The sequence below is a fragment of the Lampetra fluviatilis genome, chromosome 32 (assembly GCF_964198595.1).
Source record: "Lampetra fluviatilis chromosome 32, kcLamFluv1.1, whole genome shotgun sequence".
In the NCBI taxonomy this organism is placed as follows: domain Eukaryota; kingdom Metazoa; phylum Chordata; class Hyperoartia; order Petromyzontiformes; family Petromyzontidae; genus Lampetra; species Lampetra fluviatilis.
Window position 1 is genome coordinate 9825355 of NC_136306.1, and position 22765 is coordinate 9848119.

A 22765-nucleotide genomic window follows, 5' to 3' on the forward strand; every position below is an offset into this window, starting at 1 on the left:
GCCCACAAATGATAGCCCAATGATGTGGCTTATTGTGCGGAATGAAATCGCAGCCAAAATACTCTTAATCGCATGTTTCTAAATGTGGAGGGGAAAAAACCGGAGGAGCCGGAGAAAAATGCACGCAGCCACGGGGTGATGAACATGCTCATGCGGTCATCAAAATAAAGATCTCCCAGCATTAAGTAAACATGGAACACAGGCTACCGTGTTACTAATCAGCCAGCAGCTTCTCGAGTGGCTGGTTTAACAACACATTTATGATTTTAAGTTTTCGTGACTGCAGGGATCCATACTCTTGGGTTCTTTCGGTAAAGTCACGTGGGTATAAAATAAAATAAATGAAATCACTATTTTATTTTATACCTATGTGACTTTACCGAAAGAACCAAAGAGTAACACATTTATGTTTTACGTGATCTAACCCAAAACAACCTCTTATGAATAATATCGGTCGCCAAAGCGAACTACATGTTGTAAACAGCTGTAGAGTTTTGAATGATGTTCAGTGCAGCGCCACCGGGGCCTTTACCAATCGAGTGTGCAGGCGGTGCAACGACCAACTGGGGACTCACGGACATTAAGGGGCACAACGTTCTGGGCTACGAAGAGGGGAGGGGGGTGGGAATCAAACGGGAGGGCCCATTTCATCTTGCACCAAGGCCGATGCCACCCACGCCACGCCGCTGAGCATGTATGTATGATGTCATACGAGGGCAGATCATTAGGTATCAACAGACTGAATGTCTGAATGAACGCACGTACTCTTTTCATCATGTCGGTGTTTTGTGATGGCTCTGACAAAAATCAAGTTTATTTGTTTAATTAGATGACAACTCTACGTACGTAAGCTGAGCTTCTTTTGCACTGTACGTAAGCCAACCGTGCTAATCGTAGGTGCGGGGGAAGGACAACAAACTAAACACAGTAAGAAGCTATAATTCAGACGCTGTCTTTCCGACAGACCTGTTCGTCACCTGAGGACGGCTGCTTGCGTTGTGGCCGAAACGTCGTGAGAATTGTATTTTATTATGTTATATTTTTATTATTTTATTATTTCCCTTCTACGTGACTTTACCGAAAGAACCAAGAAGAAGTTCTAAAGAAATTAGTTTTAAATCTGGAATTGAAAGTGCATAGCCCCAGCGGCTTTATAAAATCGGGAGGAAGAGCGTTCCAGATGGCCGCAGAAGCGTGTCTGAAAGCGCACGATGCGATTACTACGGTTTTTGATATACCACCTCTGGATTCATCTTCTTGGTTCTTTCACGAAAGCTTTAAATCGAAATTCACCTCTGGATTGTCCCTACTGTCTGAACACCGCCACACAATGTCTCTTCCTGCTACCACTGGGTTAATGCAACATTTTTTTTTCTTACAAACGGCCTCTACTTATACCCACCCATATTTAACGAGAAAAGAAAAACACCCCCTTTCGTGGCCTGTAATAACAAATAGGTCAGTGGTCCAATTTTGAGCAAAGCAAGAAGAAAAATGTCAACGGACGGCCTCTTTAAACAAACCCCCCCACTTCCATAAGAGTTCTCCAAAACTGTCCAGACGAGTCGAGTGCTGAACACGCAGCAACAAAAGTTTCAAATCCCCACCTCTTTTTTTTGGTCGGAGTTTTGTGTTGTTTTTTTTTTCTTCATGAGAAAACTGCTTGAAAGATCGTGTCGTTTGTCACAGACAGAAAGCAAAATAAAAGTGTTTTTTTTTTATGGGAATTTATACAGAGCACCAAAATATCCTGCAGTTTCCCTCTGGAGCAAAAAAAGCCTTGCTTGGAAAAGCACGCCAATGGGGATACATTTATTTATTTGATATTCTCTTTTATATGGGAGGAAGTAAAAAATCCAGGCCAAGAATAACTTGATTCTTGACTCAGAAGGCACCATGTCCCACGTGTGGCCTCAAGCATTGAAAAGGGGGGAGGGGGGTGGGGAAGCACCCCACACCATTGTGAACGTCCCGCATTTGCAGAACCATTTTCTCGTACGCTAGTAAATCTGAGCGTATTGTGTGTCAACCCGCGTTCTGGGTCAGAACGCGTCCGCGCAGCGCGGCGAGAGTGGAAGAGCGGAGGTATTGAGGAGCGGCTAAAAATGCGAGTCAAATCAAATCGTCACAGTTGGACGTATGGTATTGGCGTCACATCCTGCGGCGCGAGAACTTGTCGCGAAGTTGCTGTATGATTCATACAGCAGTAGCATTTCACTGTCGAGGGACGTGGTTGCTATGCGGTGTTAAACAATTACTGTAGGAAAATTTGCGAGTTTATTTTTTTATTCGGCAACTGAGGACCGTCGTAACACCAGCGCACGCGGCCCCGGTCTCGTTCAGAGATCTCGAACGTCCACAGTGAAAGCAGATGGCGGCGCATTTTTGTTGGGTTAATGCACCTGCAGTATTAACCGCAATGAACTTTGCTTAGCATCTCCAAAATGATAAGAATTCCCATGGATTCATTGGCTTTCGCAATTCCAGTTTTTTTCGTTACTCATCGCTTGAGATCTCGCTCTCAGCAACAGGTGCAACGGACGGAGATCGTGTGAGGGTCAAGCAGATGGTGTTGGGTGGGTGCCGGGGTGTGAGGTCATACTTAAACAGGCATTGAGAGCAATGCGGTAAGGAACAATGCTTGGGGAGGTTTATGCTTTTGGCAATTTCACACGGTGTTTTTTTCTTGTTTGACAATGTACATGCGTATGTTGAACTTCTTTCACACCATACTCAGCCAACCGTGCTAATCGGAGGTGCGGTGGAAGGACAACAAACTCGCCACACAAAAAGCAGTTTTAAAGAAATTAGTTTTCAGTGTACATGTAAAAGTGCATACCTCCAGTGGCTTCCCAATATCGGAAGGAAGAGCATTCCAGACGGCCGCAGAAATGCATCTGAAAGCGAGCGATGCGGTGACCGCCTTTGTTCGATGGTTAGCCAGAAGCCGCTGCGAAGATTATTGCTGAACATTTACAGCCCTTGACTTTATGAAGGCCTTCCCACATCGTGTTGGTCATGGGGATGTATTTGACCATACTTCACCACACTCATCAGTGTAGGTTCGTTGAAGTGGGAAAGTGCACAGGCCAGGTTCAGTCACCGCTCGCCACTGATTATTTATCGTCTTGGTCTAGAATCAAACTCGATTAACAAAGTTTCTAGCACCATGCACTAACCCTTGTACCACCGTTTCCTCCCCCCCCCCCCACCCCGTATTTGTATAATTTAATGTATATGGCATTCATATTCTCGCTTATTTAATAGGTTTTATTTTTCGTTATATAATCGTCTGTGTGGAACAAAGATAGGTTTGCAAAAATATTTAAAAATTTACATCATTTGTGTTTTTAAAGGCTTAATGGAATGACTTGATGAACATTGAACAATGTACCACACACACATATTTATTAATTTAAAATATGTGCTCCTAAATGAGCAGTTTTCACAAGTGTGGGTCTACTGTTATTTTATTTGTTTGATCTTTGTAATATATCTTTGAACAAGGCATGCATATAAATCAAATTAAAGCCTTATAATTATGTATTGAATTCATAAGTGGAATGCATGGAATTGCATTAGCAGTTTAATATCTGGATTATAAATAGTTCAGTACAGTTTTATTAATTCTGCGCCAAAATTATGTATTACCACGTGCGGTATAAGATCTCACGTATACTCGCACAAACCGTGTAAACTGCACACACTAAATACATTTCTGTTACTCTACATCCTCTATAAAGTATTTTTTTTGCATTCCTTGACAGACCACTATAAAGTTCATGTTTTTGTTTTAGCGACACATTGCAGCAGACTGCAGGAAGAACCTTCGAGGAAGGAACAGAAAACTGTCAGCTTCATTATCGGTGGAGTATTTTTTTGTTGAAAGAAAAACATGCCTCTTGCCGCTGCATCAAGTTCGTATATCCGTCGGTGGCCTCCGAAGACAAGGGTGTCAAAACAACAAAAAAATGAATTGTAACACAGACCGACGCGCGAGACAGCAACGAAAAGGCAAACATTTATACAAACTTCATTAGTTTTTATTTTGTTAGGTTTTTTTCTGTGTAATTCACACTTATTTTAAAAATGTCTCGCTTCAACCAAATGTTTCTTGAATGCGTTTGATACCTCGCTGTGCATTCTAATTATTATTGTAGTTTATAAAAAAAAAAACACTTTGTGATGTGTGTCGTGGCCATTTCAATCCACCCTGGTTTATTGCTCGTGGCATGTAGGCATTTTAAGGGAAAGTTGGCCCAGATATATAAAAAAAAATAGTTTTACTAATTCCATTAGAGAGCAAAGTGTGTGTTGGAATTTCAGTGAGTCGAGCAAAAATCTCGCTGTAAAAACCTACACGGATAGGGGGGAGGGGGTAAGGGGGGGGGGTGGTGGAAAAATTGTGGACTGGCTGAGTATTCACACTGACTGATTGTAAATAAATACAAGTCAGTACCACACGTACGTCTTGCTCGAGCTCCGTGTGTCAGGTTATTCCCAAGATAAGCGTTATCAGTGACGTCACAGTCTGCTGTACGTGACCTTGTTTCTGCTTTCTATTCACCTCAATCACATTACTATAGAGTACTTTGGGAGGAGCGGTGGCAGAGTGGTTAGCGCACTGCACTGTGAACCTGCTGACTTGAGTTTGATTCCCGGCCAAAGCTGATGTCGCTAACGGGGGGGTGGGTGGTGTCTGAACGTGTCCTGGGTACTTTCCCCCACCTCTCCAAACCTGCACTCACCAGAATGGTGAAGTATGGTCAAACAATTCAGCTTACCAACATGGCATGGGAAGGCCATGGAGGAGGCCTCGATCCTTTACCAAAAAGTGGGAGCCAGGACCAGTTCAGATGTGATGAAGAGAGGTCGCCCATGCTATTGCACGCTTTGTCTGCAACTCCTTGCCTCCAGGCATCCGTCCCATCGACTCCCTGCCCCTGTTTAAGCCTTTCCCATTCTTTACCATTCTGACGACGTACGTGTACGTCGTCATCAGAACGGAATCTAAAGCAAAAGGCTCTGCGGGGGAGGGCATGTGGCACAGTTTGGCGCCAGCTATCACAGGATGTGGTCGTGTCGCTACGATTATTTGTGGTGAGTGACAATGTCTTTAAAAACAGCGGCGCTACGACTGCCTTAATAAAATTAACGGTAACTGGTCGCGCGTTTCGAGATTCGGCGGTGAACGGGACACCCACCCTGCAACTTGCAGACATCTCAGAACGGGAAAGGGTTTAGGTCCAGCCTCTTTCCCCTCCCCCTGCTCATTATGTATTGCCTCTCTCAGTACAGAAACAGTGAGCATATTTAATCAATGGTGTCTTGGGATGCGGTTGCATTTAGATGCTATATTACTCCAAATGGTATTGAAAATTGTAGCTGCATTTGCCACTGTTGTTATCCATGGCGGGGGATTGAACCCCGATCCGCTGGCTTCTTAGTGCAGTACACCCAAGACGGTGCAACCGTTTTACCCCAGAATAATACTGTACTCTACTGTTAACAAAGGCAGTGTTTAGTGACAACAGTATCCTTTAATTGTTATAATGTATTTTAAAAAGGGGGGAATTTTTTTTGGGCTCGGGTTATTCACGGCTCTCACTTGCCACAATCTTGCGATGGCACCCAAATATATATTTTTACAATATTCCCTTTGTGTCGTTTCAATGAAGGTCTTAGTGGAGGGCTGGGTGGGGGGTGGGGTAAAGAAATCAAATTGTTTCAAGGAAGTGACTGCAAAAAAAAATTGATTTTGCTCAGTAAAGCTGTCGCCTCTGTGATCTAGAAGGCTGTAAGAGATGAATTGGCTTTTCGTGCTGTCAGATTTGGAGAAAAAAAACTTACTAAGAGCCCTTTTTTGTATAAAAAATGTGAGTTTTAATAAGAGGAAAGGCAGAAAAAAACGTCCTGTCTAAATCATGGAAAGCTTCCTTCTGGTCATTGTTAATTGTTTTAAAAGATGATGGCAGCATACCACTCTGTCTTTGATAGTTGACCTCTGACCTGCAGCCATGGACCATTCCAATAAAAAAGGTTATTTATCTGCTTCGAGGCGGCAGGTAACATAACGCTGAGGTCATGACCCTGAGCATGCTTTCTGTTATCCTAGACATAGGCCAAGGCTTCAGGGGAAGTCTTGAATTACAAATGACAATCTTAATTGAGGTAAATAATCACACGATCTCTTGGGAAAAAATGTTTATTTAGGTTGTTTACTATCTTTTAAAGCTGCTAGTACTGCATTCATAATTATGAACTACTTTTTAAGCTTTTTTTATTTCTTATATAACTTATAAAATGCTAAATTTTACAAGAGCATTATTAAGCTCAAATGTTGGCCCTGAAGGGAAATTGCCTTGTAGGCCCAGGTTCAGAGTTCATACTGTTACCCAGTGTGCTCTAGGGATAGGGTTGCCACCTCTGAAATACAAAAACATTAGACATTTCATGGGAGGAATAATATCTCACAATATAAAATAAGGGAGAGCTTCCTGTACATTCATTTTCTTGAGTCGTGTACTTTTACACAAGTGACAAAAACCAGGACTCATGATGTCCTTGGAAAGACTTAAATATATTGTGGACAGCCACCTCAAAAAGGACGGATTATCCTGGGGAAACAGGACAGCTGGCAACCCTACGAAGGGACCTTGCAGAATGTCAGTGTGATATTGTTTTGGGAGATTGTGTACAGAGTTATCTCGGTCACTAACGGGCATTAATAATCTTGCAACCCTCTTTGCAAAAATTGGCCGTCGTCAAATTGTGCATGGTGTCAGAGCAGGAGCCAACAGATTTTGGCAGAGAGACGAGCTCAAGTTAATTAAATTTTGTTCATTTTTGGAGTTGAAAGTGGGTTCTTTGGCAGATTTTAATTCAGGTAAATGTGTAAAGCAACGTGTTGCCTTTTTTTTCCTTCTCTCAGTTACTCCAAAACTAAATTTTCTTAAGTAATTATGTGCCTCTGCTGGATTCTTTTGGCCCTATTCATGACCAAATAATTGCGTCGTAGCAGCAGTGAGAAACAACTCCATAAAAGGGTCCTTGAAATAAGTATCCTGCTGTGCTACCACTGTGTGGCCTAGCAGCAGAGAATTAAATGAAATGAGGGAGGGAAAGAATGAATGAGAGAGTGACACAGAGAGCCAGAGGAATGAGTGTATACGAACTCTGAGAGAATGAACATGAGCAAGGAAAAAAAAACCTAGTGAGTGAGTGAGCAAGCAGGCGGATGGATGGGTGCATGGATGGTTAAATATTTGAGTGAGGAAAAATGTGAGTGAGCAATCTAGAGATTGAATGGCTGCACGGATAGGTGCATGCGAGTGAGCGATTAAACGGCTGTGCGAGCGAGAAAGAGGGGGAGACGGAGTGGACCTTCAGAAAACGCATTTGTCAAAAGGGATTTACGTGAAATGGAAATAAAGGCATAGCTGTATGCGATGTGAGTTCTGTTCATACGTGCGTGCGCGTGTCCCGATTGGGGGGGGGGGGTGCCGGATGGACACCGGGCTGTTGAGCGTCTTCCTGTGTGACACCAGCGCGCAGAGGTGTTGCTGCCCCACCACGGAGCCTCGCAGCTTAAGAGGGGGGGGGGGGCTCCCACATTCGACACGCGGGGAAGTGTTAGCGTCATGCCGTAGATCACCAATTTATCACACCATTAAAAGCGAGGTGAATCTTGCACGGTGGGTCCTTGAGGAATGTCGATGGTAATAAATAAAAACATGAAGGGACTGAATTTGAAGTGGTGCACAACCACACGCATAAATAATCATTCAGCATTATCACTACATTTTAACAGAGAAATCTACACTAATCAGCAATGACACTTCTCAGAGTAGACAGTTTTAGGCCATTATTATATGTTTCTGTTATAAGGCAGTGTTAATGATCGACGTTATGGTAGTTTATGTTGTGTCTGTAGCAGTAATCTCTACATTGCTTCATGAACACAAGACAGTGTCCACCTGAAACACTTTGCAAAATACGCACAAAAAAACGTGTCCAATGTTTGCACCTTTGGCGTACTCGTGTGGAACAGCGGTGTGGTGTAGCTGTCGATTGTGCGGGCAATTCATTTCTTGAAAAAGGGCCCATGTCTGTTTTAATTAAACTGTAAACTAAACTTTTTAAAATTTGATTTGACCAGAAAGGGCTCGCTGAGCTTGGGCAGCTGTTTTTCAGGAGCGACCTGGCCACAAATAGCTTAACGAAAGTGGCTTACCATGTCGAAGTTTATCACAGCCAAATAATCTAAACGAAGGTGTCTGAATGGGGAGGGAAAAACCGGAGGACCCGGGGGGAAATCCACGACCACGATGAGAGTAAACAAACTACAAATACACAGCAGCAGACGTCGGAGTTGGGATCGAATGCACGACATCTTGTATACCGGGCGAGGTAGTTAACATCTCGCCACGGTGGAACTTGAATGGGAACGATTTAACCACTCGAACGATTTGATGATTTGTATAAATTGAGGTGAGAGCAAACAAACTCCAAATACACAGCAGCAGACGTCAGAGTTGGGATCGAATGCACGACATCTTGTAAACCGGGCGAGGTAGTTAACATCTCGCCACGGTGGAACGAGAATGGTAACGATTTAACCACTCGGGCAATTTGATGATTTGTATAAATTGAGGGCGCGATTAAATTTAAGAAAGAATATATTTTTTCTTCTTTTCCCTACATTTTGTTCGTGTTATTACTCATTTGTTTATGTGTTTTGTACAGTTTGATTCACTCTGTGAGCCTAAATGTTACATGAGCATGCGATTTTCATAATTTTACATTATTGATCATCACACACATTATGTAATGCATGTGTAGTGAGCGTCAGATTCAAATTCATATGATGATTAAATTAGTTATTATATGCTGTACAAATTGTGGAAAATAGTTATTTAGAGATTTATGGAATACATTTGAATGGACATCACAGCCCTAGTGTCAACCCACTTCTGAATGAGGGCGTGCCTATGGCATGTGGGTCGTGGACGTTTTTTTTTAACCATACTTTTCCGTGGCGATCGGCGTGGATTTGCGACGGTGGGTAGCACAGAAGTAAATGGCAACGTGGGATTGTGTATGCACTCCCTTCTGCCTTCCCGTAATGTAACTCCAGAATCAATCGTGCAGGAGCTTTGGTCCCGCACCTACGATCGACACGGTTGGCTACGTACATACGAAGTCCCACGTGCATCACGTATGCGAATACAATGCAAAGTGATGCGGTGACTTGGGCCGTCACACGGTTGCTTCCTGCAGAGGGCCCCAAAAGTCAAACACCACCTGTGTGCCCCAGTGAGACTCGCAGACACGTTTTTAAGTCAGTGTTGCTGAGTAAAAAGTCATCTGTCAGTCGATCGTCTCAACCAATTCAGCAATAAAGGGCCGTCCATAAATGACGTCACGCACCTAGGGTGGGGGGGGGGGTCAGACATTTGTGACGATGTGTGACGAGCGGGGGGGGGGGTTTCAGAAATGTGACGTCACATCAAAATGCGCAACTTTAAATACATATAGACAACACGTTCTACTTAATTAAATATACTTTTAATAAATGTTTTTTTCCTACAACATCAGAGTGCAGCGCCACATTAAATACGCACTACAATGACAATAGTTTAAAGCGATTTGAAGAATTTTTTTTTTTTTGGGGGGGGGCAAAGCTTTGTGACGTCATATTTGAGAGGGGGTCTGACTTTTTGTAACACCGTGTGACGAGGGGGGGGTCAAAAATCGTCCAAAATCGCGTGACGTCATTTATGGAAGGCCCCTTATGCACTCGTGGCGATGGGGAGAACGTCGTCTGAAAGAGGTTCAGATTTTAAGTTTAAGGATAAGGCTCAAACTACCGTACTGACTCTTTCATCTCATCCACATTGAGTTCAACCGCGACACTGCTCGGTCAAAAACACTTCTCTTTATCACAGGACCTTTTCTCCAGGATGAAAGTATGTAAAATTAGAACTGGTGGTAACATGTTCAAACACCAAATAGGTGTAGGCCGATCAGTTTCAAAAACAATGCATGTACTACCAGAGCAAGTTTGTTGGCATGCTCTCCACAAGCACTGCGTGTGGTTAATGCACAGACTTGATGTCTTGCAAAAGGTGTCTATGAACACCTTGACACCTTTTTAACACGTGGGCTTTCGCGACCAATATCCATAACATAGAACAGGGTGTTCTGTTAACGTGACAAACCTTACTAATTGGCTGTGTCTGGTGGTGGCGGCGGGTTTATCGACACTTATATTTACGCGATCTAACCCAACAAAAAACCCTGTCTTATGGATCTAAACACCACCTCCTGTTTAATTGCCAGAAAGGGTAAAATCCACTCTTCTCTTTCTGCTTCTCTTTCTGCTTCTGCCCTCGCACTGCTGGGCTTCGGAATTCCTTCCCGTCCGTCGTCTCTTCCCCCCCCCCCGGCCTTCTCATGACCTTGCTCAATTCAAGAAACGTCAAAACACTATATCCACAGCAACTTCAACAAGGGGGTGACGGGCGTGCGCTCCGATGCTGGCCCACTTTGGTGCATCAGCTCCGCGGCCGTGATTGAAAGAAAACAACAACAACAACAAACAACGCACACAGAGGAAGCGATTCCATTTGCTCGGAAGCGCAATGACGGAATTGGCGGCAGGAATAGTTGTGTGTGCGCGCTAAACCGTGTTACCACGCAGCCGCTGGTGACATGGACGTTTAACAGAAGCGCGAGGCAATTTGGGGTTCGTGTTATTTCAGTATTTACGGCTTTAATGATCGATGCCAGAGCACCTCCGATTAGCGTGGCTGGCTACGTACGGCGTGAAAGAAGTTCAACATAGGTACAGGGCAGGCATTGAAGCAGCAGCAGCAGCAACAGCGAGCGAACACTGCTGCCGTGTCCACTTTCCTGAGCACGGCTGAGCACTGGGCTTAATTAGATCCGCACGGTGACGGAAGGCAGCCCCGGCGATGGATGCGGTGTGGGATAGGTCATTCGAGATCGACTCTGCGAGTGGTTTTTTTTTCACGTCGAAGCATGCAAAGTAGAGCAGAAAAGGTCCCCCCCGTATGTGCAAATAGATTCCCCATGCAGACTTTTAGGCTGTTGGTGAAAGTGCTATTGGAGCACAAAGAGGTGGTGTGGCCAGTACTATGTGCCCGGCCACCTTTGTCCACCCAACACCGATGTTTACACACCGGACGAAGTACTCACATTTAAGGATGTATATTCTTGGTTCTTTCGGTAAAGTCACGTAGAAGGGAAATAATAAAATAATATTACTTTTCGCTAAAGTCACGTAGAAGGGAAACAATAAAATTATATTTATTTTATTTTATTATTTCCCTTCTACGTGACTTTACTGAAAGAACCAAGAATATGAATCCCTGCAGTCACGAAAGCTTTATATCAAGATTCAAGGATGTGTCGACTCGGGGTTCAGATATATTCGTCACTGATGTCAGCCGTGTGTGGGAATCTGACTCGGGTTGGCGAGCCCGTAGCGCGGTGGACAGACCACTGCGCCACCTCTTGTACATCTTGTTCATGTCTGATAATACTGCAGTGCAGCGGAAATGCATGTGAACTCCTGCCAAATAAATAACAAAGACCCAATGACCTCATGGGACAAATTAGGCCATTGTGGGCCACTGTCATCGCCAAATCCCCCAAACAAACGACAATGAGCTCCATTATATTTTGTCTGCAGGATTACCCCTCCACACTTCGCATATGTGCATGCACAACAAAACAAAGACAAAGATCCCCCGTATAGCCTCGACAGACTGTTGGGGCAAGCACCTGTGAAGGCCGGCACGGTACACGAGAGGGTGAGTGGCCAGCGCCACACCCAGCCGCCTTTGTCTCCCCAGTGGCGATGTTTACGACACACCACACCAGGTACCAGAGGTCGCAAACGGATTTTGATTCCTTATCCGTACCCGTACCCGGCCGCACCAGGGTCGCAAACGGCTACCCGTATCCGTACCCGGCCGGGTACGGGTAGCCGGGTATCGGGTAGGGTACGGGTATCGGGTACTCAATTGCGACCTCTGCCAGGTACTCATTTCAGGCTGAGTCGACCTATGGGCGGCCCAGGACTGGTTCAGATAATCGTCACCAGTGTTGGCCGTGAGCGGGAATCGAACTTGGGTCGCCGGGTTCGTAGTGCACCGTAGCGCTAACCGCTACTCTATCGCTCCCCACAATGTGCATGCACGCAGACACACACAGAGTCAGAGCTCTTTTCTAAATTTTCCCTAAACATTTTCCCCTCTCCTGAGCAGGCCGCAGGTACTGAAAAGGGTCAAGGCCTGTTGCCGTGGAGATGGCTCTGGCGCTTTATTGTGGGTTGTGCTTGCCCCCCCCCTCTCCTGCTCTTCCCCTTCCTCAGCTTTTTTGTGCATTCATCCCAAAAGCCAGCTCAAGCGTGACGGGACAAAGCGGCCTTTGTTGGTGCAATTGAGCGGCTCACATTCATATTTGTTTTATTTTTTAAGAGATCTCTTTTTTTTACGGGGGGGGGGGGGGGAGTGGTGGGTGGGGGGAGTCATCTCTTCACGTACATGTGTGTTCGTAGCGAGATGTTGTCTCTCTTGCCTGGTTTGCAGGAGGTCGTGCGTTGAATCCCGACCCTGACGACGCTTGTATGTTTGGAGGTTGCGTGTTCTCCCCGTGGTCGTGTTGATGTTTCTTCGGGTCCGCCGGTTTTGCCCTCCGCATTTCCAAAACATGTGCTGAGATTATTTGGCTGCGGCTATAAATTCCCGCACCAGATAAGCCACTTCTATGAGCTATCATCATACGTGGCCAGGTCGCTGATGATACCTCGGTGGGCTTTATCTTGTAACATGAAAAATAGTAAAAATATATATTAATATGTATGCACAATATTGTTTAAGAAGATTATAAAGATTTAGTTTTTTTATCATAAGCAGCTGGTGTTACATAATTTAGTTTTTAAAAAATCGGCAATGCCATCAGTCAACAAGTGATAACGTGTCACGTGCGTTATTGCATTGCGATACGAGCAAAACGTAAAGAATTGACTGGTTTTGTCATCCACTGAGCGTTTGTTTACACAGCTGTAGGTCAGATAGTTCGACACATCAACAGACTGAGAGTCTCAATGAACACATCAGACAATGACATCGTATTTTAATCGTGTCAGTGTTTTGTTATGGCTATAAACAAAAATACAAGTCAACTTTACAACGTGGGACCTTTTTTTGCCACGTGGTACGTGGGAATTGGTAGCGACCAAACAATCCGGCGGGAGGCTCGTGCAGCGGCAGCGGCGCTGCGCGTTTTTCCTATCGTGCAGACGCTGCGGAATACCAATCGCTCACGCTGGCACATTCGCCGTTCTCCACGTTGCACCTGAGCCACGGTGCGCCACGTGGTGCCGGGCACCGGAGCCGCGCTCGCAACAATCGAGCTCTTGTTAAGTCACCTTGTCCGGTCGAGCGAGCGGCAGCTGCATCGCCGCAGCCTCTCGTCGCCGTGTTTGCCTTGTTCCCGTCCCCGCCGTGCTGGGAATGCACGGGTAGGAAAGCAGAAAGAAAACACCGGTGTATCGATTGCACTCGATGGTAGGGGGCAGGGGTGGCAGGTTGTATGGGGGTGTGGGGGACAGCTCGGGGCAACGCCAATGGGGCGGGAGAGGTGGCGGAATGCCGCTGGCGTTCGCTGTTGGAGGGGGAGATCGGTGTTACTCGTGTTCCGGTGACACCTCCGGCGAACGGACGCCGTTCCCGCACGTTGTGTGGCACGCGCCAACTAAACCTCTCAAGTGTGGCAAATTAGCGCAGCCGGGGTACCTTTACGAGAAGTTTAAATGTCGCGGCTGCTTATCCCGTCATTTGTGAGTTCATTGGGACGATAATATATGTTTGGGATAAATATGAAGGATTGGTACGGAAACAAGAGGGGGCAATGTTAGGTGCTTTTCTGCCAGGCATTAAACCAAGGCCCCCCCCCCCCCCCACGTGACAGGCGAGATTTATACCACTAAACCACCAATGCTGACATGGCAAAATAATTACGGGTGAATTAATTCACATGAAATCAAAATGTATGCAAAGGAATTAACAATTGTTGCGTGTATCATTAGCAATAACTTCATATTTTTATGGCTACGTCTTCATGTCACGTTCTGACCCGCCTCTACTGGACATCTGTGAAAAAGAGCTTTACAGCTCATGGGATTCGTCCCGTATAAATAGATATTCTGATTCAGATTTATCGATTGTATTTATATTTGAATATTTGCCAACTTAACATATTTTCAGTAAAATAGAGAAACATTAAATGTCTCTTCACTCAATGGAGAATAATGAGAATCATTCATTGTTGGTGGCTTCTTCGAAAAAAAATCGCTTTAAAAATGCCCCCTTGTTAACATTGTCATCACAAGCCAAGTCCTGCTAATGCAGGCCCCTAATTTTTGTTTGTTTTATTAGCCCCCCCCCCCGCACCTTTATTTTCCGAGGCTCCACTTTATCTGCTTTCAACTGGTTTGCACAGGGCCACTCCTGCTTGTTTAAAGGCAGCGAGCGTGGCCTTCGTACCAAGTTCCCACCATCGCCGACTCCGTCACACACACGCACACACACCCGCCAAAGAGGGCCACCCCATCTTCCCCGCACGCTAACCGCCGGCTGCTAACGCCGCGAAACCTATATTGCGGGGTGGCTGCGTGTCTCAAGGGCCGGCTAATAATACCATGTCACAGCTCTTGAGCCGACACCGCTCACGTCCTGAGCTTGGAAAGTAGTGCAGCCACCTACGGGCGAACTGGCTTCTTGAGTGTGGGAAGTTTCAATCGGCGCATTCCAGTTCTGAGGAATAAAAACTGGTCTGATAGACGCGCGACGAACACTCTCTGCCGGACGTATGAAACAAAAACAAAATGCGTGCCCGCCCCCCCCCCGTCGTTTTCTGATGTATCCGTCGAGTTGGTACCGCGTGTCGTTTGGCAAGGGCGTCGGACGTTTCACTCCGCGTTCTGGGAGCTTACTGCGGTGTTGATTGACAGAGACTTTACACGGGATGATGCAAATGTGTTGAGCTCGTTATACGATGCGAAAAGCGCAAATGGATTGTAATTCCGGGTGGGTGGTGGGGGAGTGCGTTATTTTGAATGTCCATGAAACTAGCGTGGTGGCTGGGTAGCTTAGTGCTCAGAAAAAGCCATTATTTTTACAAAAATGTTGTCAAGTTGATTCCCAAACCCGTTACAGCCTTTTGTCCATCCACTGCTGGATGAAGCCCCCCCCAGTGGCTGTTTGATCATTCCTTTACCGTGCTGGTCAGCGTGGCTGGTGAATGTGTGAGGGATTTTGGAGGGGAGGGGGGCCTAGGACCGGTTCACATGTCACTGACGTTTACCCGTGGCTGGAAATGACACTGGGTTTACAGCACGGTGCACAAATCACTGCCCCACCCCTCACTGTAAACGTCTGACAGCTCTTCAGTGCGGCATCAGCAAATCGTGCCATCTACTGGCGAATTGCATTGTAAAGACCCAGTGCACATCGTGGGCCGCTTGTCATAGCAAGATCCCAAAACAGAGGATGGCAAGCTAACAATTTTTACTTTACCAGGTAAGGCCCCACTGAGCTGTTTAGCTCATAAGCGACCTGGCCACAAACAATAACTCGACGAAGTTGCTCGTCACGTGAAAATCTATAGCACCCAAATGCTCTTAAACGCGCGTCGTTTCTAAATGTGGAGGGAAAAATCAGAGGACCCGGAGAATAATCCACGCGACCACGGCGAAAACATGCAAACTCGAAATATACATGTGTCAGGGTTGGGATCGAACCCATGACCTCTTGTATACCAGGCGAGGTAGTTAACATCCCACCACCGTAGCTGCCCATGACATTGTCTCCCTGCACAGCTGCAGCAGCAGCAGGAACATGATTTAGAGCCAGGGAACTTTGGATTTGGAGGTGAGAGAGTAGCATTGTAATGTCTGTCTCACCGTCCTGTCGTCCACTATGTCATCTGGCTCCCTCAACACACAACACTGCGCTGATGATCAGAGCATCGTGCAATGAGGTGTTGCGAAGCGTTAAAGAATGACGCTTGTGTGTGTCTGTGTGTGGGGAGCGGTGGTGTAGCGGTTAGCGCGCTGCGCTACGAACCTCGCGACCCGAGTACGATTGCCGCTCACGGCCAACACCAGTGACGATTATCTGAACTGGGCCTGGGCCTCCCTTTGGTCGACTCAGCCTCAAATGAGTACGTGGTGCAATTTGTAACCGTCACCACTGGGGAAACAAAGGCGGCCGGGCATGGTGCTGACCACCCACCCCATCGTGTACCGTTCCAGCTTTGATAGGTGTTCGCTAACAGCACTTGCCCCAACAGTCTGTTTCGGCTATACGGGGGGTCTTTGTTTGTGTGCCGTGGTTAAATTTTGAACTATCGCTTTGCTTGGCTTAAAAGAAACATTCACTTGGCACAGATGCAAATAGCACTCTTAAATGGCCAAGAGAGTTATTAAACAACACCGGAGCCAATCCACACACACACACTGCATTATTGTGCCAATGTCTGTCAACAAAGCAAAATCAGTTATCGCAATCAAGGTGCAGTCATTATGGGATTAGTATACATTTCATGATTTTTTTATAAAAACAATGAATGGCATGAATTGCAGTGAAGTATTACTATACCTAATTTGAATTAGCATTCGAGAATTTTATAGAAAAGCCTTTTGTGCACAGCACATGCATATCGTACATTGTACGCGGAACATTTATGTTTATAGTAAATATGGGGACACATTGAATGCCTTGACCCATTTGTTTTTTGTCTTTTTCCAATTCCATTGCGATTCTGCTGTCGGTTTCAAATCACGAGACAAAGAACTTGCCCATTCGGGGCCCTCACCGTGCAGTCCGTGACCCCGTGCTCGCGAGAACAGTCCATACGAAGGAGTTATCACAGAACTGCTTCTGAGAACCTTTAAAGGGACCTCCTGTCCACAAGAGGGACATTGTACCTTCCCACACGCCCTGCCGTAGAGGTGTTTGTCGCGTGCCAGTCAAACGGAACATTTTATTTATTGCATTCTCAGGTTTTTAATTAATTCGAGTGAAGTGGAAAATCCTCATTTTACGTGATAGTTTTAGCTGTGCTTAATACGTTAACATTGTTCAATACAATCCGGGGTGCCAGGATAGAATAGTGGTTGTGTCATGCACTTTCAACCCCACGACCCGGGTTTCATTCCCAGTCTCGGCTGAACGTTAGTTTCCAACGATATCTGACCCAACGCAAGGGACCCTGCCCCTTCACCAACCCACACTGCGCAGATCAGTGAAGCAAGGTCAAACCGGGAGTGTGGGGAGGCTTACAACCCAAACAGTCGATTGACAAAAGGGGGGTTGTGAATTACAATGATTGTTTTATCACTCAAACTCGAAAACTGTCGTGTGCAATTGGCAGCAATTTTTTAGTTTTTGTTTCAGCAGCTGCGCGGTTCAGAGAGCGAAGGAGGGTTTCTCCCTGTCCAAACCCCTGGGCAGGGGCTGCCTTCGCTCGATGACATTTTGGAGAAATTGGACACGCGTGACGGCCGTGCGGCGGAGGGGGGGGTTAGCGGGGGGACACAGCGAGCATCAATTTAGAGCCGTTGCGACGTGTCGGACAACGCAGTCGGCTTGCGGCAAAAACACCAGGACCCACTACTACCGCCCGTCCGCTCGCTCGCACGTTTGCTTTAAGTAGATTTGGTGAGGTTGGCATTCCGGAGGTTCGAGGAGAAGTGACTGCCCCCCCCCCCCCCCAAGTGCTGCTCTCCGAGGTCTCGCCACGAGAAGTTGTTTCTCACCATGGCGGACCCATCGTGAGCTCATGCCTGGAGGTGGAAGCGGCACAACAATGAACACTGCGCATTGGTTGATGTTGTCGGGCGCTAAACGTGCGCTTGACCCTGCGTCACCACTGTTAGTTTGAGTCGGAGTTTGGTTTCGTGAACGAGGGTAGGCTGTGTGTGCCCGCATGATGGTCCAAATTTAAAAAGTCACCGCAAATATTCTTGGTTTGGTAAAACCGCATAGTATCATCACCCCCATTGGGGGACTATACGGTGAAGGATAGCACCTTCATCAAAGCCGTCGTGCTTTGACAATGGCGTGAATACCAAATGTATAAAACTAATTACGAACTCATTAGCTCATTTATACGGCCAAACAACAGGAAGAAAACTGCATGGGAGTGATTAGGACGAGGGCCCAGTCATCTTGTGCGTAAGGACATGTGGACGTAATAAGTGAGCATGTGCGCTTCTGAAAGTGTGTGTGTGTGTGCACGTGTGTTGAAACACGTGGATTATTTAACACGGCGAATGCATTACATGGGCGTGCATTGACATCAAGTGCTGTGATGTATGGTACCGGAGTGCTGCTTTATATTATTTTGTAAATGTTGGGGGGGGGGCAATTCCAGCTGGTTCTGCTCTGCTACCCAAATTTTTTCTATTTTTTTAATATATCAGTTCACACTGACGTGTGGCGAAGCACTATTCACCGGGAGCGAAGGATGAATGTGTTGGGTAACGAGTCAAGCCTTTTGAAGTGGCTAAAGAAGTGTTTTTGTGGTATCCTTCTTGGCCTTATGACATGTCTCCATAAGTAGATTTAGCATGTATATATCGTAACGGTTATTAAAATAATGATATACTCATTCTCACGCTCCCCCCTCTCTCCCACAGTGATGATGTCACCAAGGATGAGCTGAAAAGGCTGTCGGCCCTCCCAACGCGAACCCTCAAGGAGCATCCCTCCATCACCTTCTGGTGAGTTGCCCATTGCAGCAGCTCAGCGAGAGACGTTCTGCTCGGTCGTCACTTATGTGCGTGTACGTGCGTGTGTCGAACTTCTTTCGCACCGTACGTAGCCGACCGTGCTAGCACACAGGCCCCCTTGGTGGGCGGCCGCCCTGGTGTGCGGCTGCTTCGTTGTGCACGCGCTCACCGAGGCTCTGCGAATGTCACCATCTCACCAAAAAGACATTCTTCCCATCTGGACCTCGTGCTTTCATTTGTTGTTGTTGGTGTTGTTTTGTTGGTGTTGTTGTTGGTGTTGTCGTTGCAAACTGCCGCGACAATTCCCGCTCTTGTGGTATTGTACGAGAGCCGTGAAGGCACTAAGCCCCCCCTATCTCCCTGCACCTCCCCGCACTCTCCCCCACCCCCCCCCTACTGTTCCACTAACCATGTTTTTCATCTCCTGGTGATACCACCACCACCACCGCCAACGTCGTCGTCATTATCTCCCACAGCTTCTTCCCCTGCCCTCCTACAGCCTCGCCGGTTGCAGCGGCGCGAGGCGAGGCTGTCGCAGGCGAACAAACGCAGCCGAAATGTATTCAGCAATTAACGGTGCGACAAAGGCCGTATAAAACGCTGACACAATGGCTCTTCTTTGCCATTATCGGGCTCTTTCAGTTTTTATACTTTTACCCCCCCCCCCGGCGCGCACTCCCCCCTCGCCCCCAACCACGACTCAGCGGACGTGAGAGAGGCCGGAGAGCGGCTTCAGTGCGCAAGAACACGGAGGCCGTGTGTGGGCGTGGGAATGCGCTCCCCTCCGCCCTCCTCCGCCCTCCTCCTCCTGAGAGGCAGAACGCACTTCACCGTGCCCTCTCCGTTCGCCCAGTTCCACGGCACAAAATCGCCCGTCTACGTGGCAGATGTGGGGAAGGAGCGTTCCCTTGGAAACGCCGGCGTTTGTTTTCGAAAATAAAAGTCGCCCGCTCGGCAGGTTCACCGCGTGGCGAGCGGCATTGGCGTGAACGTGCCGCCGTTTCGGTTTCGCTGAAAGTGAAATCTAAAAAAGAAAAGACAAAAAAAATCAAGGCGCAGTTTTCATCCTTGGGTGAAACAAAAAAAAGCAAACGCATAGACACAATTGCGTTTACAAAAGGGAAAAGGTGCAGACCTGCAGTTGCCTCTCGCGCACCTGCTGGTGGAAGGGGCCTCTATTAGAGGGAGCTCTAGAAAGGCCGCCCACTGAGAGGGCATTTGGACCACACTTTGAAGCAGTGGCCGGTTTTGACAGTAAATGTTGCCATTGGTCCGTGTGCCGAGGGAGCTACAAATGTATTAACGTTGTTACATGTGTTCAAGTTAGCAAGCCCGTGTGCTTGTTTGGTATACACGTGGGGCTAATCGTGGTCTCGTGTGCGTTCGCAAAACAATTTACGGCGTCGGTGACTGTCACCGAGTATAAAAGGCTGAAAGTAACCAATGCGGCTTTGCCGTGAAACAAATGGAGAAATAAACGAAGGCGGGGGTTATTTGCGGTCTGATTTTTCAGATAAGTACCCTCTTGCGCGAGAGATGCTGTCTGTACATGCTTTGACTTCGTTGTGCGGTTGGGGTGAGCTGGAATTCCTGCGCGCGGGTGGGATTTGTGGCCAGGCCTGTCGGGGTAAATGTTTCCATTGGTCTGTGCGCCATGGGAGCGCCAATCAACCTATGATCATACCGAAAGGGCACCGAGGGTGGGTGTTTATTAAAACAAACCACGAGCGCTAATGTTTACGGTTGTTTCTCTTTTAATGCCATCGCGGTGAAGTATGGTCAAATGACCCTCGCGGCATTCGGCGTTGTAGGTGGCCCGCCTACAACAGTGTCTTGACCAACAATTAATAATGGAGGCGGGGGGGGGGCAGTGGTGCAGTTGGTTACCGCACTGCGCTATGAATCCGGAATTCTGAGTTCAATTCCCAGCCATGGCTAACATCGGTGGTGTGTGCTGTCTGAACTGGTCCCGGGTGCCTCAATTCACCGCAACTGACCAGTGTGGTGAAGTATGGTAAAACAAAAAGACAATACAATAACAGCAGTGGATTGAGCAAGAGTTGTAATTGCAATGAGGATGAGTTTATATAATCCGGCATTGTGGTACAGTGGCAGTGTGGCTCGCAACCAGAAGGTTTTATGTTTCTATGGAAAGACTCGCCCTGCCAGAGGAATGTGGAATTTCACCTCTGGCCCAGGGCTGTAAATGGGGAATGAATGCTGACTTCAACTGACTGGAAAACCACTTTATATGTATTTTTACATTACCTCGTGGTTTATAGCTTTTTTAAAAGCTAAATGTTTTTTGGAATGTTACATTATTATATGTGTGTTAATTTACTTCCATTTTAATGGTGCAATTATCTTCACTCGGCATGCAGTTGCATATGAAGACGTTAAACAAACGAAACGTTTAATGCTGCAAAGCAAATTACAATTAAGCAGAATGTATCGCATTCATTTGAGTTTATTTAGCATATTGGAAGCAGTTAATTATTCTATATGTAATTACATCTATGTGTGCAAGTGGATCATGTTGGCATCCGGGTGTTAAGCGCAAAGCAAAGGGGATACATTACAATAATAATCACTCAACCGCATTCTCACTTAAAGCCAACATTAAATGTTTGTAGTAATTGTGAACCATTGCCTACTGTTGATTACAGCCAGGCACAGCGCAATCACTTTCGCAGGAGAATTAGCTCCAAGTAAAATGTTGCCCGGGTCAAACGGACAGACGGAGAAATTGCGTTCATCGATTTACTTTCACGCGGATTCCTGCTTATCTGCGGAAAATACGCAGCGCTGGCTCGTGAGGAATGACATGCACAGATGTCGCCACCAATAAAAAACAATATATAGAAGTGTGAATTTTTACGAGGTTGTCTCTGCTTCCGTCGTCGTCGTCGTCGCAGGGAGAGTTCACTGGCCCTGACTTTGTTGTGCCTTCCCTTTCACAGCGAGGATGAGGTCGTAAAAAATTACCAGAAGCTCAAGAGTCAAACTCGGGGTCACGCTATCGTCAAGTAAGCTGAAATCATCGCACCGAATGCTCTGTTTTTTTTCTTTAAATGTCCAGGCTACCCGCCAGCCCAGCAACCAATTTCACGCCGCTGACACTTCCACCCAACACTCTCCACACGCCCCCTTTTCTCCGTTTGGAATCGCCCAAACTTAACCCAGGTCAGCTATGCTGGCACCCAACTCTTTGACCATCTGTGCTGTGTTAAAAATCAGGCAGCTCCACATGGTGGGGGGGTGGGGGGGGGTTTGACGAGAGGTGCAGCTACCCTTTGGAAGTCGAAGTATCCGGCTAGTGAATGGTTCCTGTTGGTGATTGGCTACATTAGAAATGCACAGGGACCCATTAATTGCTAAATGCTAGCTATTAATATCTTATCGTTGCCACACTATGCGTACGACTGACAACCCCTATTTAACATGCGTTTGAACAAACCTAAATAATATTGTATTTAAATGTACGCTCCTGCTAACTACCAGAGGTGGGACAAAGTCATTGTTATGCAAGTCCAAGTCGAGTCGCAAGTCATCAAATTCATGACTCGAGTCTGACTCGAGTCCAAGTCACATGACTCGAGTCCACATCTCATAGGTGGGACAAAGTCATTGTTATGCAAGTCCAAGTCGAGTCGCAAGTCATCAAATTCATGACTCGAGTCTGACTCGAGTCCAAGTCACATGACTCGAGTCCACACCTCTGCTAACTACTGACCCACTCCTGAGCCCAGTACTTTGTGTGCCACTGTGCATTTTCTGCAGGTTTTCCAATCGGTGCAATCAGCATTTTTGTCAGCTTGTTGAAGTGAAAAAGCACAGACTCCATGATATCGGAGTCTCGTATGTAAAGAGTTTGGGGGTTTCCAGACACCCACGCCACCGGTTATGATGCCAATGTTGTTGCTGCTGCTGCCGCATCTG

The 22765-nt window shown here is 46.6% G+C and overlaps 1 protein-coding gene across 6 annotated transcripts in view; it reads left to right on the forward strand.

Moving 5' to 3' along the window:
• LOC144943734 (FERM domain-containing protein 4A-like) overlaps positions 1 to 22765 on the forward strand; it is a 240914-nt gene that overhangs the window by 161149 nt on the left and 57000 nt on the right. For all 6 annotated transcript variants that reach the window (XM_078871519.1, XM_078871518.1, XM_078871516.1 and 3 more), the window contains 2 exons: positions 18734 to 18817; positions 21787 to 21852. In XM_078871519.1, coding sequence (XP_078727645.1) covers positions 18734 to 18817; positions 21787 to 21852 — 150 coding nt within the window. The remainder of the gene's footprint in view (positions 1 to 18733; positions 18818 to 21786; positions 21853 to 22765) is intronic.